Here is a 22,377-nt window from a genome sequence, read left to right on the forward strand (position 1 = left end):
TTCTGTATCTGCGTGGAGACTATAAACTACACAATTAAAAAGAAAACAGTAACACAGATATGCATAGGGCTTCAGAGAAGTGGCCAAGTAGAAATAGGCTGTTTCTGCAACTTGAAAAATATGTACTAATGTTCTAGAAAAAGATCTCTTCAACCCAACTCCAGCAAAATGGAGCTGTAGATACATGACAAAGAAGCATGATAGACTGGGGGACTGTCTTAACATTCCAAACCCTGAGTTAAGAAGAGCTTAATAGCTGTAAGTAAAAAAAAAAAAAGGATGCTGAGAGTTGTTTTAATCGCTAAGTCATGTCCGACTCTTGGCAACCCCAGGCTCTTCTGTCCATGGGATTCTCCAGGCAAGAATACTAGAGGGGGTTGCCATTTCCTTCTCTAGGGCATCTTCCCAGATCAGGGATTGAACCTGCTTCTCCCGCACTGGCAGGTGGATTCTTTACCGCTGAGCCACCAGGGATGCCCAGAATGCTGTGAATAGGGTGGTAAGTCCCATCAGAGATTCCGTCTGAGCAAGGGGATCCATGTTTCATTCTAGAGCAGCCAGATAAAAACATGGGGACAAACTGCTCTCTGTGATATCTGTGGGGCCCCAGGGGTATTGTATGGAGAAAATGCTCCCCATAAGGCAGTGATTGAGGAACCAAGACCTCACCCATGGACAAGCTGCCAGGGCGTCCTTTGGTTTCCCTCTGAGCTGTGGGCCGTGCAAGGCGAGCAGGTCTCACGTAGCATCCTGTGGCTCAACTTCCCTCCTTGTACCAGAATACACCCAAGATTAAAGGTAAAAGGGGAAGGCGTGGCAGAGAATGAGATGGTTGCATAGCATCATCCACTCGATGGACATGAGTTTGAGCAAACTCTGGGAGACAGTGGAGGACAGCGAAGCCTGGTGTGCTGCAATCCCTGGGGTTGCAAAGAGTCAGACACAACTTAGCAACTGAACAACAAAAACAGCATGCCCTGACCCATGACATGGGCTTGAAAACTCTACACTTTAGGCAGAAAAAAAAGTAAAATGTATTTGCTGCACAGACAACAAACGCAGGTACCTCTGGCCTCCTTACAAGAAGGAAAATTAAATTACATCTGTATTAAGAAAACAAGCTAGTTACTGATCTGTGTCTCTCATCACCCTGTTTGTGAGTGAGATCCACGCAGAGCTGCGTCCATGATGAAAGAGGTAAAACAGGCTGAATGGGGAAGCTCCGGGAAGGATGCAACCTTGGAAGTGAACACAATCCCGTCCTCACCTGTGAGAAAAGGAACTCCGTCTGGAAAGCATTGGAAAAAACAAGAAACCTGGTTCTCTGCTTGGTGATCTCAGGCAAGCGTTACTGGAATCTTTACGCATCTTCTTAAAGCAACACACCTGACTGCTGGCCCTGGAGGGAGTTCACAGGACAGACAGGCCCTCGCCCCTAACTCAGAGGAGTCATGCAGGTGACAGGGAACCCTTGCCCTCCTGAACTCCCAAAGCACCGGCCCCCCTAGTGCAGCCTCTTTTAATTCCCTGGCTTTCTGTGAATAACATGGTGTTTTACCTAACATATAAAATATAAAATGCTCCGCAAGGCTCATCAATTTGTAAATTTCTAACCTTGAGCCTTGAGGAAATTATTCATATCTTGGAATACCCTCCTCCACATCTAAACAAGGGATATGATAATATGTCCCCTACCCCGGAGTCGGGGTGTGACATGGGAAAGAGCCTGGTTGAAAACGCAGGTTCAATACATGTTTCAGAAACACCCCCTACAACTTGGGAATGGCAGGAATTTACCTTCATTGTGAACTCAGGGAATGCCACCACAGCCCTGGGTGATTCATTCTGCAAACCAGCCACGACTGTAATTATTCTGTCGCTGTCGCAGAGTTATCTGTGCTCTTTGCAACAGGGAGCCTGGCTTTCCTGAAATATCCTGACCTACGCTAACCAGCTCTCGGTTCTGCACAGAGTTTGATGGAGCCCAGAGCAAGCTGAGCTCTGGTAGGGTAGATCTCGGGCTGGTCTGTCTCCTAGGAGGAGGTGATCCCCCTACAGGGTGGTCTGGTCTCTTTAAGAAAGAAAAAATGTTACAGAGACCAAAAAAAAAAAAAAAAAACACAGCAATACAAACCAACCAAAAATGCCAGGAATGCAACTTCTGCCAACCAAATAAATAAATAAGATGTGAGATACTTTATAATAACTGGACATGATGCTTTTCTCTCAACCCTTCATAACTGAAAATCTCTGCATTTCCATCAACCCTACAAATGTGCCCTGGCCTCTGCTCCCAGGCAGCACTGACAATCTCCATCACCCACAGTAACTGAGTCCCTGAGCCTATAACTGACAGCCAAGCCCCAGAGATGCCCTGACCCTCTGAGCGTCCTCTGGTTCACTGAGTTTGCTGTCGGGGACACAAAATAGAGTGTGAGATCTCAGTGAGGCAGGTGAAAAGGTCCTCTCTAACTTCACTCTTCTTTCCCTCTCAAGTAAGAGATTAGGGGATGTGCCTAAGACGGCTGTAGCCTCTATAAAACACTTCAAGCTACCCCCCCCCCCAACTCTACAGTCACCAAGGTCATTTTGTGCTGTTATTACAGATCAGCACTGTTTTAAGATATGCATACAGTAACAGATTTATTTCCATCAACCCTATGAGGTAGAACGGTGATCGTACTCATCTGACAGCTGCAGGAGCTGGAACACAGAGAGATTTTGTTCAAAGTCACCAAACTAGTAAGTGGCACAACTGAGATTCAAAATTAGACAGGTTGGTTCCAGAGACCCTTCTCGGAAAGGAGAATGCTCCGTGGGGGTCTGGAAACACGGTGAAGGAGTGATCCTAAGAGCAAGGCAGCTCTGCGTTTTTTGTCTGCACAGTTGAAGTTACAAAGACTGACCGAAGGCGCTGGGAACAGAGGGAGCTTCTTCCTGTCTCCTAAGGCAAAACAGGTCAGAGGGATGGGCAGCCTTTTCTAGGGTAGGAAGGGGGCTGATGCTTTCAATCTTGTAAAAGACCAAATATTCAGAATCAGAATTCCTGCTCTTCTCTGAGCATTACTGCTCACCTCACCAAGAAGGTAAAGTGGGGAAGGAGAGAAAAAATTAAGCGGCTGGGATGTATTTGCTTCGGCACCTGGCCTCCACCCCTTCTCAGCAAACTCCACACCAGGTGGGAACGCCACAGACTCTCTGTGGTCGTGTTTGTTTTAACCCATTTAAGCTCCAAGAACCCGGCAATCATGTATTACAATCAAAGTGATATGTGCAACTTTACACTTACAAGCGAAGTTCAACGCCAATGTTATTTCCAAGTATATGTTCATTTGGCCCTAAAAGCTGTCAAAACTCGAATGAGGCCTCAATCCAGAATAAAAGTGAATAAAGTTCTTGATCAGACCCTAGCCACTGAGATTGGCAAATAACCCTGGGCCCCTGCTGGGACACCCACCTCCCTCCTGCCTCTGTCTCCAGCTCTCATACGTTGCGCCGGGCGGAGGGGCGCAGGGGTGATAGCAGGTCTAATTAACGAAACCAGTTAAGTTCCCCCAAATAGTTGTCTCCACATATAAGAAACTAAACAAGCCAAAGAATCAGTCTGGCAAACATTTAAGTCACAGCTGTAGACACAAAGCCATGCTATGAGAAGTTAAACTTTTAAAATGTCCTGTAGAGTCTTATAGGCAAAGCAAATCCCACTTTGCCAGTGAGTGTCTTTTCCCACCAACACAAGCCAGCAGCCCTGGCCAGTGCTTCCTGCACCCCTGCACCTGCAAGTTCAAGTCTCAACTGAAGCTTCTCTGCCAGGCTTTACAGAAGCAACTTGCAGTGTTACTTAAGGCAACTGTACACTGAGAAGGTAGAAACGGGGATATATTTCACTTGAGCTGCTGGCTCACCAGACATTCTTAGGTAAGTAACCTACCTTCTCTGTCCCCCTATTTCCTTTTCTGAGGTATGGGTATAATAGTCACGTATATGCTACTAACCCTCCAGAAAAGAAAACGAACTCAAATTTAGATATTACATTCGCTCTGTATTTTCAAGATTCTCTATTTAGTTTTCCCAAGACAGCGCCAGAAATCAAATCTCATTACAATGAATGGCTGAAGACTTCCCAATTTCTTTGATCAGCTGACATTTTGTTGTACTGAAGGCTGTTGACAAAATCGGATCAGAGGCATGTAAACCATTTTGCAAAGGAAGGACACTGTAAATTTGCTTATTATAATGGTGACGACTGCAGCATTAGGCCTCACTGTTCCCATCTTACAGACAGGCAAGCTAAGAATAGTTACTTGCTCAGGATTTATTTTTATCAATAACCAACAGAACAGCATCATCTACTTAAAACCTCTAATATTTACTAAAACACTCCCCCAAAATGCTTCCGCTGTTTACTGTGATCTAAAACATGTGTTGCTAGGGGGCCCTTTTTCCTTCCCAGCACGCCAAATCCACTGTAGGTTTCTGAACTGACAGATCCACACGCTATTTCCCAGACAACCAAATCTGTCTCTTCCCCATAAACACACATATAAACAAGCCATACTTAGGAAAAGGAGGCATTAGTTGAGATCTGTCTTTGCTGGGAACTCTCCTTTCACTTCCTCTATAAATGGTTAGCATCAATTGGGACTAAGAGAATTTATTCTGGCTTCTTTAACACTGCCCCCGCCCCCCGCCCCCAAGGCCACCATCACACCAGCATCATTTCTAAACTGTAGCTCTCCGTGCCTGAAATGTCTCCGAGGTTCTAGTTCATCTCAGCATCTCTGTGACAACAGTCTTAGTCTTTCTGTACCTCCCAGGGAGCAACCCAGAAACCCTGGGCTTGAGTGTTAGGGGGTCTAAGAGAAGTCACCACCCACCGCTATGTCTTCTATTAAGGTCTCTGAAAGATCTTCGAATGACAAAATTCAGCTTGGCTTGTGTTGAAAGTTTAAACAGATTAAGAAAGGGTTAAAATAAGCAACTAATTACGGTGGAGGCAAAAGAACCGGGAGCAGCCGCCGAAGTTATTGATCATCAGATACAACAGAGCTGCCTGTTACTGCGATTAATTATTTTCCAAAAGCATCAGTTTGTCCCTCTACATCTTTCCATATACCTTTACCTCCAAAATCATGAAGCTCTTATGGACAGCTGGCAGTTCCTATCCTAAAAGAAAGCAACTTTTCTTCTTAAACTGCATTTATTCCAGAAATTCTAGAGTGCCAGAGTCCATGAAACTGCTTAGCACAAAAAACTGTGTCTAAGATAAACTGAAATTTCTTTGCTATCCCTTTCTTCTGCAAATCCAAGAGCTGGATAACACACCAACCAAAGACCCCAAATCATGTTTGGTGTTGGGAGGCTTTCCCTCTTCTCACAGATCTTAGGTAGCAAGGGACAAATTAATGGCAGATCAGAAAAATGGATGAAGTAACCTGCATAAACAGAATGGGGATGTTTCCCCGAGTTAAGATGATCATTTCAGCTCTGCGTCCATCTCCATACCCTCAACCCCGAAAAGAGACACTAGCCAGCAAAGGAACATGTGACAGGCGAGCTCAGGAAGGCAGGACATTTGAAAATGTGCTTGAAGGCCAGCCAGTTAGACACCCTTTGGGCTCTTACTCCCCAGGGCTCTCCATCTAGCTCCAACTCTGGGCGATGTCGGCAGGGTCAGGGGATGATGTCCTAGGCGGCAGTGTCCACCCTCACTAACGTTAAAGAATAAGGCCAGAGGGTTCCCGCTCATTTGGAAAAATAAGAAAGCAGGAATGGGGGTGCTAGACATTCTAAAAGCTTTTTCCCACTACTCACAAAAACACAGCTGTGAAAATAAATACCACCCGCTCCCCCGCCCCCCAACAAGGGTATCGGGCCACCAACAGTCCAGCTCTTCCTCCTGTCTACATCTTTCCAGCTGCCACCAGCATCGCCTGCTTAGCAGCTGGGGCAGAAACGCACCACTTGCCTGGAAGGGAAGATCACAGGGGGAGAAGTGGAGGGGACCCAGGCCAGAGGCCGAGGGCTGGGGTGGGGGTCTCGGCAGTCACCACTCACCCGGGGAGGGGAAAAGCTCCATATCCACTTTTTCCGTCTTGATGATGGTGAGAGTCGGTTTGAGATCGACGGCCGCCTTCATGGTGCCAGGAGTGGGGAGGGGGGACAGACGGGGCTAGAGCGAGTTTGCTGTTATTCTTGTTTTTCTTTTTAATGGGAATGAGTAACAGGGGAAAGGGGACGGGGGGAATCGGACCTTCTTCTTTAAAATCTCAAATTTCCGCTGACTTTGTCCCTCGCCCAGAAAGTGAGCGCCCGGAACTCTCTCCGGGGTAGTTGGCACTTTGCGGGAAAGTGCGCGCGCGCCGGGTCCCGCCTCGCCTGCGCCCCGCCGGCTCCCTCCTCGTCCGCGCCCGGCTCCCTCCTCTCCGCGGGCAGCCGCCTGCGCTCGCCCTCGCCCTCCAGAGCCGACTCCCTCCCTCGCCCGCGCGCTCTCCCCTCCTCTTTGGGGCGTAGCTCGCGGCGCCGGGCCCCGGCCGCGGATCTGCGCGCCCGGCCCCCACCCTCAGGATCTCTGCCTGGCGGGAGGGGGCGACTCAGGGGCGGGGCGACGAGAGGCGGGCGCGGCCGGGAGGCGGGGCCCGAGACCCTCGGCCAATCACCGGCCACGGCCCAAACCGAAAGGAAGCGGGGCGGAGCTCGGGGCCCTCCGTGCCCGCCGCGCCCTCGGCTCCCCGCGCTCTGCGGCCAGGTCGCCTGGGAGCCGCGCGCGGAGCCGGCGGGCCGCTGAGCCTCCTACCTAGGGGAGAAGAGCCCGGAGCGGGCGGGCTGGCTGGTGCCCGGGCCACCCCGGCAGTTTGGGAAAGTCCGTCTGATTATCCACGCATTCTTGAGGACTTGGTCACCCGCTCCCGCCCCCTCCCGGGAGCGGCATAGTTTTCCAAGTGCGTGTCCATCATTCATTCACAAAGACTGACACACAGGACGTGAGGCAGCGGCTGGAGGGGCGTGCGTGCGAGCAAGGGGCTCCGAGCCAGTGTCCTCAAAGGGCTCTGGGAATACTGGACTTGGGCTGCTTAGTGACTCAGGGATCGGGGCTGTATTGCCGGAGGAGCCTTCGATTTTCCCAGAGCCCACCCGCGTCATCGTTAAGAAATCAATTAAGAAGTGAGCTGCCCTTAATAAGAATCCAGCTGCCACTGGTACGGATGGAGCCCAAGGCTGCCTCCTGGAGACCCCAAAACAAAGGCCCAACGACTTCTATAGTATTAGAAAAGTCAAGAACTGGGGCTAACTGGAATCCAGTCCTGGGCTTCCTAGAACTTCCAGTTTCCCTACAGCAGTGGTTCTATTCTTCTAATTATGTCACCACTGGCCAAAATTTTGTGTTTTCTTTCACAAATTCTCCTCTACTAGATAAAACTGACAATCCTCATATTGCCACTGTCTAAAACATGATGCACAGCTCTGTGGTTTGAAGTTTCTGGAGTACATCATTCACGGCCATGACAGAATCACAACTTCAGCCCCCTTTTCCATTTGGGAAGCCCAGACACTTAGGATACCCTAACATGACCCCTGCATAATTAATAGCTTGCCACTGGCGCATTGGTTATAAACGGAGAGAGGTGGTCCTAATTAACAAATCAAGCAGTAGACAGTGAGGTGCACACCTAGACACACATACATGTATCGGGAGCCAGGCATTGATACCTATCTTTGATGAACTAAAAGAGTAAACATAAATCTCTCTGAACAACCTCAGAGGAAGCTATTTTTAATCCTGTTTCCTGATTTCTAAGCATATGTTGAACTCCCACCACACGGTTATAACTGTAACCTCAGCCTCTGATAAGTCTTAACACACCTGCTTACCTCATCTAACTCCAGTTTTCTCCTCTTGAAGTATAGTAATTTACAGGTTTCCCACAGCCAGAGAGGGAAGGAGCCAGGAAGAGAAGATAAATCTCAAATCTCGGGCTCCTGGTTCAAACTTCAGATTATGCTCGTCTTCCAGTGACTCTGCAGAGTAAAGTATTTGTACGGGGGTAAGCCTGATAGACGAAGGATTGTTGTCATCCAGCTGTGTTTCCAAAAGGTATGAGAAAACAGCGCTGGCCCCCAGATGACAAGAACAGACCCATCAGATCCTGGGAAAAGCTGGGGGAAACAGCGCATGAATGAATTGTGCATTTGCACATTCAAATGAGCAGCCAAGAAAGAGATCTTGAACCAATCCTGCCTTACCTACTGTGAATACATCAGCAAAAAGAACTGTGCAAATCAGGAGTTGCTTTGGGGAATTTTGTTTTATCAATGTTATGTTAAGGAAATGCTGGCTTTTTTTTAATCCAGGTGTGAGTATTCTATTTCAAATGCAGCTTTCTCAGAGCAAGTCCTGTCTCTCCCTCAGTCCTTTTCTCAGCTTTCTTTCCAGGCTAGCCTAAACACTGCTAACCACCCCCATCCCTGCAAATTAGACACTCAAAGAGCCTGCCATGATAGATCCAAAAACACTGTCCACTCCAGCAGTGGGGGAAGTTTATTCCTTCAGTTCCTCAATGACGACAGCTCAACTTGTCAGTCATCCTTTATAACCCAGTCCTGAAGCCCAGAAGCTTGAAAGGTTTGACTGTGCAAATCAGGGAATGGGGTTTGGGAGATAGCCAGGGGCCACCACCGACTTCCAGGAAAGTTACCCTGCAGGAGGCCAGTTGTGAATATTGATGTTAGCAGAAGTTATACATCCAACCTCCCATCTGGATGAAACTTCCCTAAGGACAAGGAGCACTTAATATGGACAGAGTTATAGTATTTTTTACATATTTGGGATTTGAGGAACCCAATCAGGCCTGCAATGATCCCACTTTGTTAATTGATAATTTCGATAAATGAAATCTTTATTCTCTGTAGGACACAAGCTGATTTTTTTCTAAATGTTCCTATGGACTTGAGATGATATTTGTATCATGTGTACTGTGCTTAGTCACTCAGTTGTGTCTGACTCTTTTCGACCTCATGGACTGTAGCCTGCCAGGCTCCTCTGTCTGTGGGGATTCTCCAGGCAGGAATACTGGAGTGGGTTGCCATGCCCTCCACTTTGTATCTTACTATATCCTAAAAAACAGTGCCTTGCATGGTGCCTGACACATTGTAGACACTCAATAAATATTCACTGAATTATGAACTATCAGGTTTCCCCGGGGGCTCAGGTGGTAAAGAATTTGCCTGTAGACGAAGGAGCCGCAGGAGACATGGGTTCAATCCCTGGGTAGGGAAGATCTCCTGGGGGAGGAGATGGCAACCCACTCCAGTATTCTTGCCAGGATAATCCAATGAACAGAGGAGGAACATAGAGCGTTACATTCCATGGGGTTGCAAAGAGTCAGACACACATACACACAAAAGACTGAGTACACACACAAGTAAGTAGGGAGTGAACTCTCACCTCCCTGGTCACTAGGGACTTTTACTTTGCCACCAAAGCTTCTCAATACAAAGGTTGAGTGAGTTTGATACTTAGGGCTTGTGAAAATGAGCTAAACAAACGCAGACCTACCTCTAGGTCTGACCTTTGGCTTGGCTGATTACAAGCTCTATTCCCCAGCACTCCTGTCCACTCCGGTTTGTTAGTGCCTCAGTTCTCCCATTAATAAAACAAGGTCAGCTGAGCTCTGCCTTCCAGCCCCTTGGGCAGGTTGTTTCAAGACCCTATCTGCTTCTTAAGGCACTCAAGAGAAATCAACCAGGAATGACTTTGTTTTTGCTTGTAATGCAGCAGTCTGTTCTTCCTACACCTGAGAGAAAACAGAAGTGTATCTTCAAACATTCCCAAGACTTAGGGAATTACACCCAGCAAGCGCTGAAATTCCTCGAACTAGAGACATCATGTCAGAAGGGTTCAGAACAGACATCAGGCATTGAGGGGCAGGGGTGTGGAGTCAGACATTAATGACACCAAGAAAACAGTCACTTTTTATAAGAGCTCCCTCAGAAACATGGAGTATGTAAAACACATAAAGTTTCTCTTTTATCCTTCTCCCTCCACTGTACTCCAGTATCAATAAAAAAGAAATACAAAAATACACCTAATTTTAGACAATCCTGGAAGATCCTGAAGATTGTCCCTCTCCAAAGTGTAGTGGAATAAATTGTCTATTTCTCGAATCTTGACCAAAAACTGAAGAATCTCAGAGTTGTAAGCTAAACTACGCTTTATTAAAGGTAGGTGCAAAAACATCCAGACCGCTAACGGCTAATCCAGAGCAAGTTTATGACTCACAGATGATTTACTGGTTTAAATGTAAGATTGAAAAAAAAAAATTTTTTTTTCAATTAACAACCTTCCCGCTTTGCGTTTGTGGTTGTTTTTCTCTGAGAAAAAAAAGGTAACAGTCACCCTGTCAACACAGAAACAGGCTTCTAAAGCTTAACTCTAAAGCAAGTGGTTTCTCTGTGATAAGTTGAGTCACTGAAAAGCACCCTACAGGGAGAAAGATGCCTGGGGCTTCCATATCTACCGTTATCAAGCTGCCATAAAATGGAAAACTGGAGAAAATGAAAAGAACTCTCTTAATTAAACTCGGATGCCCAAAGGCCTTAGGGTCAGTTCAGGAACCCAAGTAGGGGACTCAAGCTGGGCTGTCGCTGACTGCAGGCTGGCTCTGTGACCTCACCGAAGCCACTTAACCTTTTTGTGTCACAACCTCATCCCTGTTTCAGGGAATAAAAATCACGGCTGGCTCTCCCCTGACCGTGTAATACAGACTCATTAGCTATTGTTTAGAAGGTACAATAAACAATGAGCGATAAGTAAGGGGGGAAGCCAGGAGGAGAGGGCGGGCTGCGGAGAGGGGAGGACTTGGGGCCTGTTTGCCCTGGGAAAGTTCTCCAGGATAAAACCAAGAGGAGCCTGAGTAGTACAAACTCTGGAATAAGACTTAGACTGAAATTCCAGCTTGACCCCACTCACCAGCTGAATTACTCCACCGAAGTCCTTTAAACAATCCCAAACCTCAGTCCTTCCCTGTTGAAAGTGAGGTTGCTTGGAGGATTACGTGAGATAATGCAGGAAAGAATTTAGCACAGTGCCTAGGTCAGGAAAAAGAGCTCAAATAAAGTTTAATCACTCTTACTGCTTTTAAGAGCCAATAGACGGTAGGATGGGCTTCCCAGGTCAGGCAGTGGTAAAGAATCTACCTGCTAATGCAGGAGATGTGTGTTCGATTCCTGGGTAGGGATGATCCCCCTGGAGTAGGAAATGGCAACCAGCTGCAGTATTCTTGCCTGCGACATCCCAGAGGAGCCTGGTGGGCTACAGTCCACAAGGTCTCAAAGAGTCAGACATAACTGAGCTACTGAGCATACACGCACATAGATGGTAGGACGTAGGAGAAATCACACAAAAAAATCTTCTCCATGGCCACCCCCTTTGCAGAGTAAGGTAGACCCTCTATTTACCTGAACTGTCTTATGGACAGATTAGGAGAACGATCATATCTAATTTTAAAAAATCTCTCCAACCCAACTCCCTCAGAACCTACCCAACTTGGACCTCACTTTAGATATTCCAGTACTGCCTGGTCGGGAGAGGAAACTGCAGACTTGTATTTAAAAGTCACAGCAAAGCTGTATGTCAGGTCAGAAGGAATATCATGTTTGCGGTGCCTCTTTGGAGACAAAACCTTAGGTCTTGGCTTCATCACATGTTGTAGTTAGACGGACTCTCTTAGAGATAGTCAAGTTCAGCCCTGCTATCTCCAGAGGAAAAAATGACTCTGAGCGAATAAGTCATTCTGCCCAAGGTCAAACAGTTCAGAAAAGACGGTCATTTCACAGCTTGGGCGTCTCCTTGGGTTTATAGATACCACACTGCAGGGCAAGTCACTCATTGTCATTCAGTTTGGTCTGTTCGCAGACACCCTTGAGAAACAAGCAGGATACAGCATACATAGGAACAGAGAGATGCTCAGATTCGATTTCTGGAAATCTAACAGTCTCCTCTGCCCTGGATGTGTTGACTTCGGGCATGCACGCTTCAGGGTAGCCACACTAGCATTCTCTGCGGGAGACAGCTTGGCATGGGCTTAAGGAGAAAAAGGGTCTGGGCTGGCTCATCGCTGTCTGCCGTTTCTTTAGGCTGTAATTACGACCCATTCAGCTGCATCTGCAGCCCCAACAATGTGGGATGGATGGGCCTCATCCACAGACCAGGCGACATTTGAAAATCCACCGGTTCAGACAGCACGTACTTCTCTCACAGCAGCTCAGACTTCTGCTCACACAGAAGGTGGTGAGGAGCTGCCAATCAAGGCTACAGGATCTGAGGTTCTTTCCACACCACAGTTCCTTTCCTTGAGGTGAACTCAGCACCTGTCTTGGAATTTTGGCCCCAACTGGGCCTGGGTCATGCAGATATGCGGGCTACCCTGGAGCCGCTGGGTTCATGTAGCATAAGTGTGAATTCTAATGTAAACTGTCCTAAATTGGTCCCTGGAGAATGGAGAGGTACGATGGCATGTGCAAAAATGGTGGAAGAACCAGTGTTCTTTGAAATCATGGCTGGAGCAGAGAACCAGGCTCCTGGTGGGGAGCTCGGAACCCCAGGAGAACAGGATCCTGAGCCCCCCCAACCAGACTGCAGGTGGTTTCATCTGGTGGAAAGCTAAGGGCCCCCCATCTGATCTCACCCTGCTTTTCTCTTGGGTTACAAAGACAACACCAGGCCTCAAAACAGATGTTCTCTGCAGTTGTAGTCTGAACCTTAAATTAAGATAATTTTATTGTGGCATCTTCCCTTTTCTTTTCCCCCTTTCATTTGGAAATGCCAAGTCAATTGCCCCAAAGGACTAACCTTTACCACCCTAGAGATGAAGGAGAGGAGGTGGGGTGGAGTAGGAAATGGCAATACTCATTCTGTTCTCGATGCTGCAAGTCAGGCAGAGGAAGCAGGTGCCAGTAGAAGAAGAGCAGCTCTAAGAGGAAAAGGGGAGATGCTACCAGAGGAAGCAGGAGAGGGCACCTTTCTGACAACGGTGGGAGGATGGGCGAGGGGGAACACGGAAAGGCACTGTCACAGCATTTCTATGTCCTTGTCATTCTGGGACTTAAATTTCCAAGTTTTCAAAATGAAACTGAGGCCTGGTCTTGTATCTGATACCTTGCCTGAGTTGATTTCATTGACCTGCATGGCCAATAGTCAAGGAATAACAATCAAACAAATCAATGGTGGTCCAAGCTGGAAGAGGATTCAGAGCAGAAAGGAGGAAGCTGCACAGAAGATGCAATGGGAGGTCAAGAGGAAAACCAAACACAGAGGGCATTTCTCAGTCTTTCTCAGTCAAGGGCACTTTCTTTATGCAAAGAATTTTCCGCCCCACCCCCACAAGGTGCCCTCTAGTGCCCAGAACACCCCAAAGGAATACTTCAATATGTACATCTGCCTCCTACACTCCCTAAAGACGGCAATTAGTTGGTCATCACCTCCAGTGCTCAGCTCAAGACAGTGGGAGCTCAATAAATGTCAGCGATTATTTAATTAACGAACAACTTCCTAAAATTTCCAATACAGATCTCTGAACTCAAATATCAGTCTTCTTTTTTCAGTCTAATGTGAGACTCAAAGTTACCCAATGATTAAGATAAAGAGGTAAACAGGTGACTTTTTTTAACTGAAAAGATCTTTATCAAGTTTAACTCTCCTGTTCTCATCACCTGCCTCTGATACCCTTAAAGGAAAATATTGCTAAGGTCACCATATTCATTTTATTTTTCATATGAGTATTCATGGATATAGTTGTTTGTGAAAAAATAAATGGCGTTTGGCTTAACCACAAAAACAAACCAGTCATTTTGTCATTGGTCTGAATTTATATACAGCATACTGTTCATATTGTCAGAAACAGTCCTCAGAAATTCCTGAACTTAAGTTGCATCTTTTATTTCACTGATTATCATGAAGGTAAGATTCAGAGTCCCTGTATCCATTAGTCAGATAAGAGAATACGTGAGATGAACCCAATTTTCTCCATCCTTGTGAGGAAGAAGAGCTAGACACTTCATAGGAAGTCCAGTGTCATCCCTTTCACCTTCTCAAATTTACTACAATTTGTCAGGTCCCCGGAAACAATACATTTTTTAAAAATTGTCTGACCATACTATAGCACCCCCTCTGGTGAGATAGGGGATGTGTTGGAAGGAGATTGGGAAGGACAAGATAGGGAAAGTCAACTGAGCTGTTACCACCTAGCAGGTGGCACAAAGACACAGAGAGATGCCTGACCTCTCTGGCTGGCTGGACCATGGCAGAGGACACCTCCTTGCACTAAATTAGTTATGTCTCCTGATGGGTCATGACTATGCTGTCAAGGAAAAGCAGGCTGATTTTCAACCATAGACATCAAGGAAAAAATGGGTTTGGTTGGGATCCACCATTGCCTTTTAGCTGCCATGAGAATCAGGAACACACATCATTTTACATCACTTCCTCCAAGCTAATGACACAGAATTGGCCCCAGAAAAAAATGAAGTGTGTTACACGGAGAACATCTTACTAGTCAGGAAATATAACATTCTTTGAAGCTGTCACCTACAAATCTCTCACTCAGGCATCTACTCCTCCCTTCACTTCAGCATCCTCCACTTCACCATATCACTGGGTTATAATGAATTTATACGAGTCCTCCCTTAGCTGATGCTGAACCTAGTAACAGAGAAAGTGGAACGCAGAGCACTAATTCAAGTCCCTTGCTGTTTTTGCATGTGTACTGTTCCCCGGAACACGTGCACAGAATCTGAGTTTCATGAATACACAGGACCATATATCCATAAAAACAAATCTAGGGTATCCAGTGTCATTATTCATATTTACAATGTACCAAATATGCCACTGATAGAGTTGACAGTTGAAAAACCACCTCAAGAAGGGATATGTCAACTCTTCTCCGGGATGACAGCTCCCATTTAATTCTCTGTTCTTCAGGGCCAAAGAGATGAAGCCTTCTTTAACTTACAAAGAGCCAGCTGGGCTCAGTCAGCACATTGCATCACCCAGAGTGAAGGAGTCAGACAGAGCGGATGGTCCCGGTGATGACGCATGAGGTGGAAGAGACCCGGCTCACATCTCATCTATCTGGATTGGCTCCTGTACAATGAAAACCTTTCTCCCTTTGCCTTGATGAAGAGGGGAGAGGCTAAGCTGGTGTGTGTGATGTGCAAGAAGGCGCCATTTAATCAGTCAGGTCCGAGAAGTACTTTCAAGTGTTGGGGACTCTGAGATGATAGGGAAGGTGGAGAAGGAAGAAAGTAGAAAACAGAGAAGTTATTCCTTAATGGAAGTGTATTTCATCAGACTGATCAGAAACATGTGTTTTCCCCAGACAGGGAAACCATCTTGAAAGACTTCATCACACAAAGGCTTTGGGTGGAAGCAAGCGCCACCAGGGACCCGCTGGGGAGGGGGAGGGAGCAGGGAGGAGGCCGTGCAGCTGGTTGGGGAGCTGGCAGGGGACGTGGGAGGAAAGCGCAACCGGCAGGCCGTTCTCTTGTGGCAGGTTCCCAGGAGAGGTCCCTTTCCAGGAATTAAAAATTCTAAATAATGTTCAGAATTTTGAAAAATCAAAAAGATTATGGACTATTCTTTCAGGGAATTCCACAGCCTTGAAAGAGACCAGATGGCTGGCAACCACCAACCCAGACCCAGGAAAGACCTAGCATCCACATACACTCCCATTTTAGTGAGCCAACATTTTCTCTCCAGGAGAGTATTTTTTTTAATTAAATGTGATGGAGCTGAGGTGTGGAGGTAAGGGACAATTCCAAACAACCCACATGGCCTCATGCCCAAAAAACCAAAGCATAAAACATAAACCAGAAGCAATGCTATAACAAATTCAATAAAGACTTAAGAAAAAACGTGGTCCTCATTTAAAAAAAAATTATATATATATATTTATGTATATATATCCCATACAAAGACCTGTTGTTTTTTTTGCTAAATTAGCTATGAGGCTTTGGTTTTCTAACTATAGGGAATGCACTTAATCTCTAAAAGAACTGAGGAGGCATGGGGTAGAGTGGTTGAGGGCACAAGCTTGGCTTCAGGTGGACAAGAGTTTGCGTCAGCTTGGCCTTTCTACAGCTATCAGTCCCTTGGCCTTAGCCTCAGTTTCACCTGTAAAGCAGGTGATCACAGTACCCATTGACACAGTTAATCTGAGGATGGAAGGAATTTGTGCCAAGCCATTTGCACTGTATCTACCACAGAATAAGCACCCAACACCATTTTGCTGCTATTATTCATTTTAAAAAATCAAGATGTTGACTTTGGATTTGGTGACCATAAAATTTTCATGGAAGTTAATCCAAGAGATGGGGACATAGTGGTCCCACTAAAGTCAGGAAAAGTGAAAGTGAAGTCGCTCAATCGCATCGGACTCTTTCCGACCCCATGGACTGTAGCCTACCAGGCTCCTCCATCCATGGAATTTTCCAGGCAAGAGTACTGGAGTGGGTTGCCATTTCCTTCTCCAGGAATTAAAGTCATGATATAGTATTAAAATAAATATAATTTTAAGTCTGAGTATGTAAATCACACAGATCCAGACACCAACCCCTTTGGAAGAAAGGGGGTTGATTCCCATTACATAGATGTGAAATATAGTTCTGGAAGTTCTAAATGTATGGACACAGCTACATTACATACTAGCCATGCAGAGAGGAATAAATACCCTCTAAAATAAACTCCTGGGAATCCTGGGTTCTCCCCGCTCTGGGTTGTATGTTTGATATCCATTCAGTGATTTCATACAAACTGAGCAAAATAAGATCCCAAGCAAATGGCCTCACTATTTGGCTTTTGGGCTGGTCACCAAGTTAGGAGAATCTTACACACACGCTTCAGGTCATGCCCTATGTCTTGCTACTTGAGCTCTCCCCAAACTAGTGCCCAGTATACCACTGCATTCACTTCTCAGAAGTCTTTTCTTGTGTTATCCCATCTTCTTTCTGACAGCCAGAAGTTTCCTAACAACTTATACTGTAAACCTGGACTTCTGACTATCTCTGACTATGCTGTGTTTGCGTGCTCAGTTGCTCAGTCATGCCTAACTCTTTGCAACCCCCATGGACTGTAGCCCGCCAGGCTCCTCTGTCCATGGGATTTCCCATGGACAATGATATTTCCCAATGGAGTGGGTTGCAATTTCCTACTCCAGGGGATCTTCCTAACTCAGGGATCAACCTTCCTCGCTTGCATTGGCAGGCAAATTCTTTACCACTGAGCCATCAGGGAAGCCCAACTGCGCTGTACTCATGCATATTTAGTTACATAATTCTGGACCTGCAAAGCACCCCCCCTCACACCGCCCCCCCCCCCAGCTCCGACTTGCCTCCTGGAATTCAGATGAAGTGTTCTATTTGCTGTGTCACCACTTGTGCTGACCAGCTGAACCTAAGGAAAGACATTCCACCTTGCCCCACATGCCGCCAGTCAGCAGCACAGATTCTGCTATTTAGGGGCATCCACTACATAATTTGTATTCTCGCACTGCCCGTGCCTGGCATCTGGCCGGCAAAGGCTGGCAGCACGGAACACACAGAGTCTCCTCGCAAGTTGCCTGCTCCATTTGGCAAGATGAACGCCGTATCAATGGGAAAGGGGACTTAATTGGATTTCTGAGAGTGTTAAGTCATCCCACCTCAGCTCCAAGTTGATTAAAGTGTAGCTCTGCCCTTTCCAACAACCAGAGCAAACAAATGATGAAGAAATACTCTAAAATGCACAAGGCTGGGTCCTCTCACTTTCTGTCTTTTTTTCTTAGTGACTTTGGGGAGGTTTGGGCATGGATCCTGCATACACAATACTGTTCTTGTTCTTCTTTTCTCTACAGGGCAGCCCTGAATGGCTCTGTCTAAAATTATAAGCAGGGCAGCCCTGGGCTCCAAGAGATCAGAGCCCTCATGCTGTGTCTGAACAAAGACCCTGCTTTTCCCCAACAATTAGGCCTGCAGAAAGGACATCTATCTGCCTCTATTAAAACCACCACGTGCCTTCAAGTCAGCCCATTGTAAAGCTAATTAAATAACACGCCTCTCTCCCCATGCAGGTCTCCTGATTAGCTTTCCTTTGCCCGGAACGTCTGCAAAGTGCCTAGAGATAGACAGCTAATGTTCCACTTCTCTGACTTTCCCCCAACACCGATCGCTGGCCTTTGAAAAAGCCACCTCGTCACTATTGTCGGGTTTGTTCAGGCAACATGCTTATCCAGAGCTCACATGTGAGTTCTCCGACTTAAAGAAAGAGACAAATTTTATATTACTTTCAAAATAAGGGACTTCCCCGGTGATCCAGTGGTTAAGGCTCCACACTTCCACTTCTACTTCAGGGAGCATAGATTCAAATCCTTGGTTGGGGAACTAAGATCTCAAGTGCCATGCAGCCAAAAAAAAAAAAAAAAAGTAATTTGGGAAAGCAACATTTCTGTTACAATGCTGACTCTTTGATGGAAATCCACCATTATCACAGTCTGCAACTGCTACCCCAGCAGTGTAACGTTCCTGAAGGACTTTTCATAGAAGTCAAGGAGACTGGATAAGACGCAGCCAGGACTGTACAAGCGGCCCTCCAGCTCAGACCTGCATGAAACAGAAGCACAGACTTCTCGGAAAGACACTGTAGAGGAATGTTGATGTATGACAGAGGGCAACACAATACTGTAAAGCAATTATCCTTCAATTTAAAAAAAAATTTTTAAAGGACACTGTAGAGTAAAACAGAGATAGAAGAAACATTTCAACCCATTTTTTTAAAAACATGATGTAGAAATAACAAATTCCTTCTAAGACTCTTTAGTGCTAAGCAGATAAAATCGAAGCATTGCCTAAATGGCTCACATTAGCCCCTGCCCATTTTTCAACCCTGCTTCTCTTTCTTTCCCTGCTCTCTGACAGCCCTGGACTTGCTGGTATCCCTTGAACGTGCCCCAGTGCTTCACCATTTTAAGTGCTTTTCAGACCTTTCTGGAAAGCCTTGCTCCACCCTTCCCACTCACCCACCTGGGAACAGCAGCAAACACCACCAACACCCCACCCCCACCCCCTGAAGGCTTCCTGGGCCTCTGGGATAAAACCAGGCACTTCCTCCTTTGCACCTCCTAACAAACTGCCTTCAAGTCAGCGTTACAGGCTTCTGATTGAGTGCTTGCTACCTGGCTTAAAATAACCTCAGCCCAAGGACTTTTGTGGTGGTCCAGTGGTTACAAACCTTCCTGATAGTGTGGGGGACAAGGGTTCCAGCCCTAGTTGGGGAACTAGGATCCCACATACTGGGCAGCAACCAGGCCTGCACGCATGCCGCAACTAGAAAGCCCATGTGTTGCAATGAAAGATGACGAAGCTAAGACCAGATTCAGCCGAGTAAACAAAACAAATAAATATAATCTCCACCCTTCTAGGGCAGGAGTCATATTCTATTCGAATTTTAAATTCCACAAAGCTTAAAACACTGTAACTTGGACAAATAATTGACTAAATGAATGAAATGGTGAACGAATAGAGGAATGAATAAAACAGCCATGTGGTATTACAAGTGATCTGCGATGGTAATGGTAAAATCAGGCCCACTTCCAGCTTCACCATAGACAGCCCTGCATGCTTGGAAAAGGGCATTATTATCTTTTGACATGGTTCTTTCTGTTTGAAACTGTCTAGTCTAATATACACACATACACACTTTTCAGATACAAATGTTTAATAATAAAATGAAAGGAGACCAGCTCTTTTCTAAGTCTGTTTAATAGTTACAGAGATTAACTTTTGAAATCAGCTCCAGTCTTTGAGGACTGTAGCTCATTTAATCATCAGACCATACCAACCTTTCCTTCTAAGTATTTTTAAGAAGATTCACCAATCTTCTCGAATGTCCTATACAGATGAATGGATGACTAAATTATAAAGCAATCCCATATGCAATTTAAGTTTCCCATAAAATACTCATGGACCTCAAAATTAGCAGGGAAAAAAAAAGCACTTGGCGAAACAGATTTTGCACTCTGCCAAATCCACAAACATTTAAAAACAGCCAAAGTCACTGAATGATTCCCATCCTTAAAACGTAAAACCTTATAGCAAAAGTCACTCCCTGATGGTTCTCTTATGAATTCACTTCCATGCACGATGCCATCCGGGGTCAGCTCTTCCCTTGTCATTTTACCATCTCGATCTCAACTTCTAGAAAGGTGTGCTTTTCTAATATTTGAGGGTGCCTTCTATGGAGAGAGAGAAAGCAAGGGATAAAGACATAGAGAAAGAGTCCACAATCTTACAACAGTAAGTAATCATATCAACAAAGGAGTATAGAACCTCCAACCTGACCCAGGGAGAAAACACTGCCATTCCTTTGGTAGTCACTTTGTTCTGGCAAGCCTCCTACTTGCTAAATGGAATGCCCACTTTACAATGATCATAATGGATTGAAAGCTATAAAATTAGATTCTGGCTAGCAATAGCTCTTTATTACTCTCCCTTACCACAGTGTGACTTCATTCTCAGATCTTGCCTTAAGGAAGACTCATCCACAACCTCTAAGATACGGATAAAGTAGGATAATAAACAAAGACAAATCAACCTGCATTTTCATTGTGATCTTTCTCCTCAAAGTATCATTTGGTATGATTACAAAGCAGCCAGTTAGCATTGAGATCACTGTTATTTTATCAAGGACAGATTATATAAACTACATGGCAGGAATAAATGGTTAACCACAAAAATAAATAGAAAGCATGGTAGAAAGAGAAGAAATGAAGGTAGGTGTGAATGCCACATGTATGTATGTGTATGTGCTCAGTAGCTCAGTCGTGTCCAACTCTTTGTGACCCCATGGACTATAGCCCACGAGGCTCTGCTGTCCATGGTATTTTCCAGGCAAGAAGACTGGAGTTGGGTTGCCATTTCCTCTTCCAGGGGATATTCCCAACCCAAGGATGGAATCCACGTCTCTTGTATTGGCTGACAGATTCTTTACCACTAGTGTGAATGCCATAGCATTCATCAACTAGAACTATCAGAGGAATATAATCAATACACTTGAATCAAAGAATAGGAACATAAAGATAAGAAATATGTATTGTGAATGACTACTGTCATGAAGACATTGGGTACAAGAATTAAGTACAGTGGAGTAAACACAATATGATTAAAGTCTTAGCAAATAGCATACATTATGTGTGATACCAACAGCCCCTTTCTAAATCCAATTATGGTTTGGAGCAATATTAGAAAGCATAATATAGACAAAGCAAGACACACAAGAAACCTTTTATTAGGAGCAGGACAAGCATGGAATGGACTGTAAGGAGCTGTTTTGTTGATAGTTCATGTCAATATATTTCAGTTAGCAGGTTATTTTAGCAATGACTTCAGGGTAAGCTGCCATATGATTCTGAGCAATTAGGAGACACCCCTATCACACTATTCACAGACTTTGGGTCACTTTAAGTCTTTTATGTGCCAGATCTCAGAACCAAAATTGAGTTGGCATGGCTTCTCTCCTCTGACAGAAATAACAGCAAAGTATTACCTTCTGTCGGATACAACTAAGTGACTAACTTTCACTTTCTTTCATTACCTTCTGTAGCCTGGAAGGTCACTTCCATCAGCACCTTGCAGCACCTCTGAGAGGTGTCCAAGAGGAGGGAGGCATTCGGGCTCTCAGCACAGAGCATCTGTCCAGGGTATAGACTTTCCAAGTTTGCATGACTCTGACCCAAGTCAGCATGCAAAATACTGAACGCGCACATTCATGCACCTCTTTCAGATGATTCCTGGGTCCCAGGTTACTCTCCTCTATCACCCGGAGACTTTCAAATGTGGTTTTCTCCTGCCAAGTCTTGGGTTATCATTTCTCAAATTTCTTGTTCGACCTTTTATCACTTCCACGTCACAGTGCGAGTCATCATTTTCCCACCAAGAAAGTATAGGGCGAAGGAGGGAAGGCATAGGGCAGCAAAGAGAAGATGATTCAGGCATTAATGCCCAAGTCTAGGTGAGGATATGCAGTGATTGGAACACTTGCTGGCAGAAATGTCAAATGCTGCAGCCAGTTTGGAAATCGGTCTGTCAGTTCCACAAATAGTTAAACATCAAGTTACCATATGACCAGCAATTCCACTTCTAGGCATAAACCCAAGAAAAATGAAAACATGTTCACACAAAAACGTACATACACATGAATGCTCATAGCAGGATTATTTCTAACAGATACAAAGTGCAAACAAATGTCCATCAAATGATGGACACAGAAGTTGGGACATATCCATATAACAGAATGGTATTCTGCGATTTAAAAAGGATGAGTTACCGATACATGCTACAACATGAATGAAC

General features: G+C 45.5%; 1 protein-coding gene across 5 annotated transcripts in view; it reads right to left on the reverse strand.

Moving 5' to 3' along the window:
- ETS1 (ETS proto-oncogene 1, transcription factor) overlaps positions 1 to 22,377 on the reverse strand; it is a 140,294-nt gene that overhangs the window by 68,529 nt on the left and 49,388 nt on the right. The window contains exon 1 of one of the 5 annotated variants that reach the window (XM_070782450.1): positions 6,058 to 6,500. The exons of 3 other annotated variants lie outside the window; for them this stretch is intronic. In XM_070782450.1, coding sequence (XP_070638551.1) covers positions 6,058 to 6,139 — 82 coding nt within the window. In that variant the 5' untranslated portion in view covers positions 6,140 to 6,500. Of the gene's footprint in view, positions 1 to 6,057; positions 6,501 to 22,377 lie in introns of those variants that run through there. One more of the 5 variants, XM_019954769.2, reaches the window with a different exon arrangement.

Source organism: Bos indicus, chromosome 29 (assembly GCF_029378745.1).
Source record: "Bos indicus isolate NIAB-ARS_2022 breed Sahiwal x Tharparkar chromosome 29, NIAB-ARS_B.indTharparkar_mat_pri_1.0, whole genome shotgun sequence".
NCBI classification, from domain to species: Eukaryota; Metazoa; Chordata; class Mammalia; order Artiodactyla; family Bovidae; genus Bos; species Bos indicus.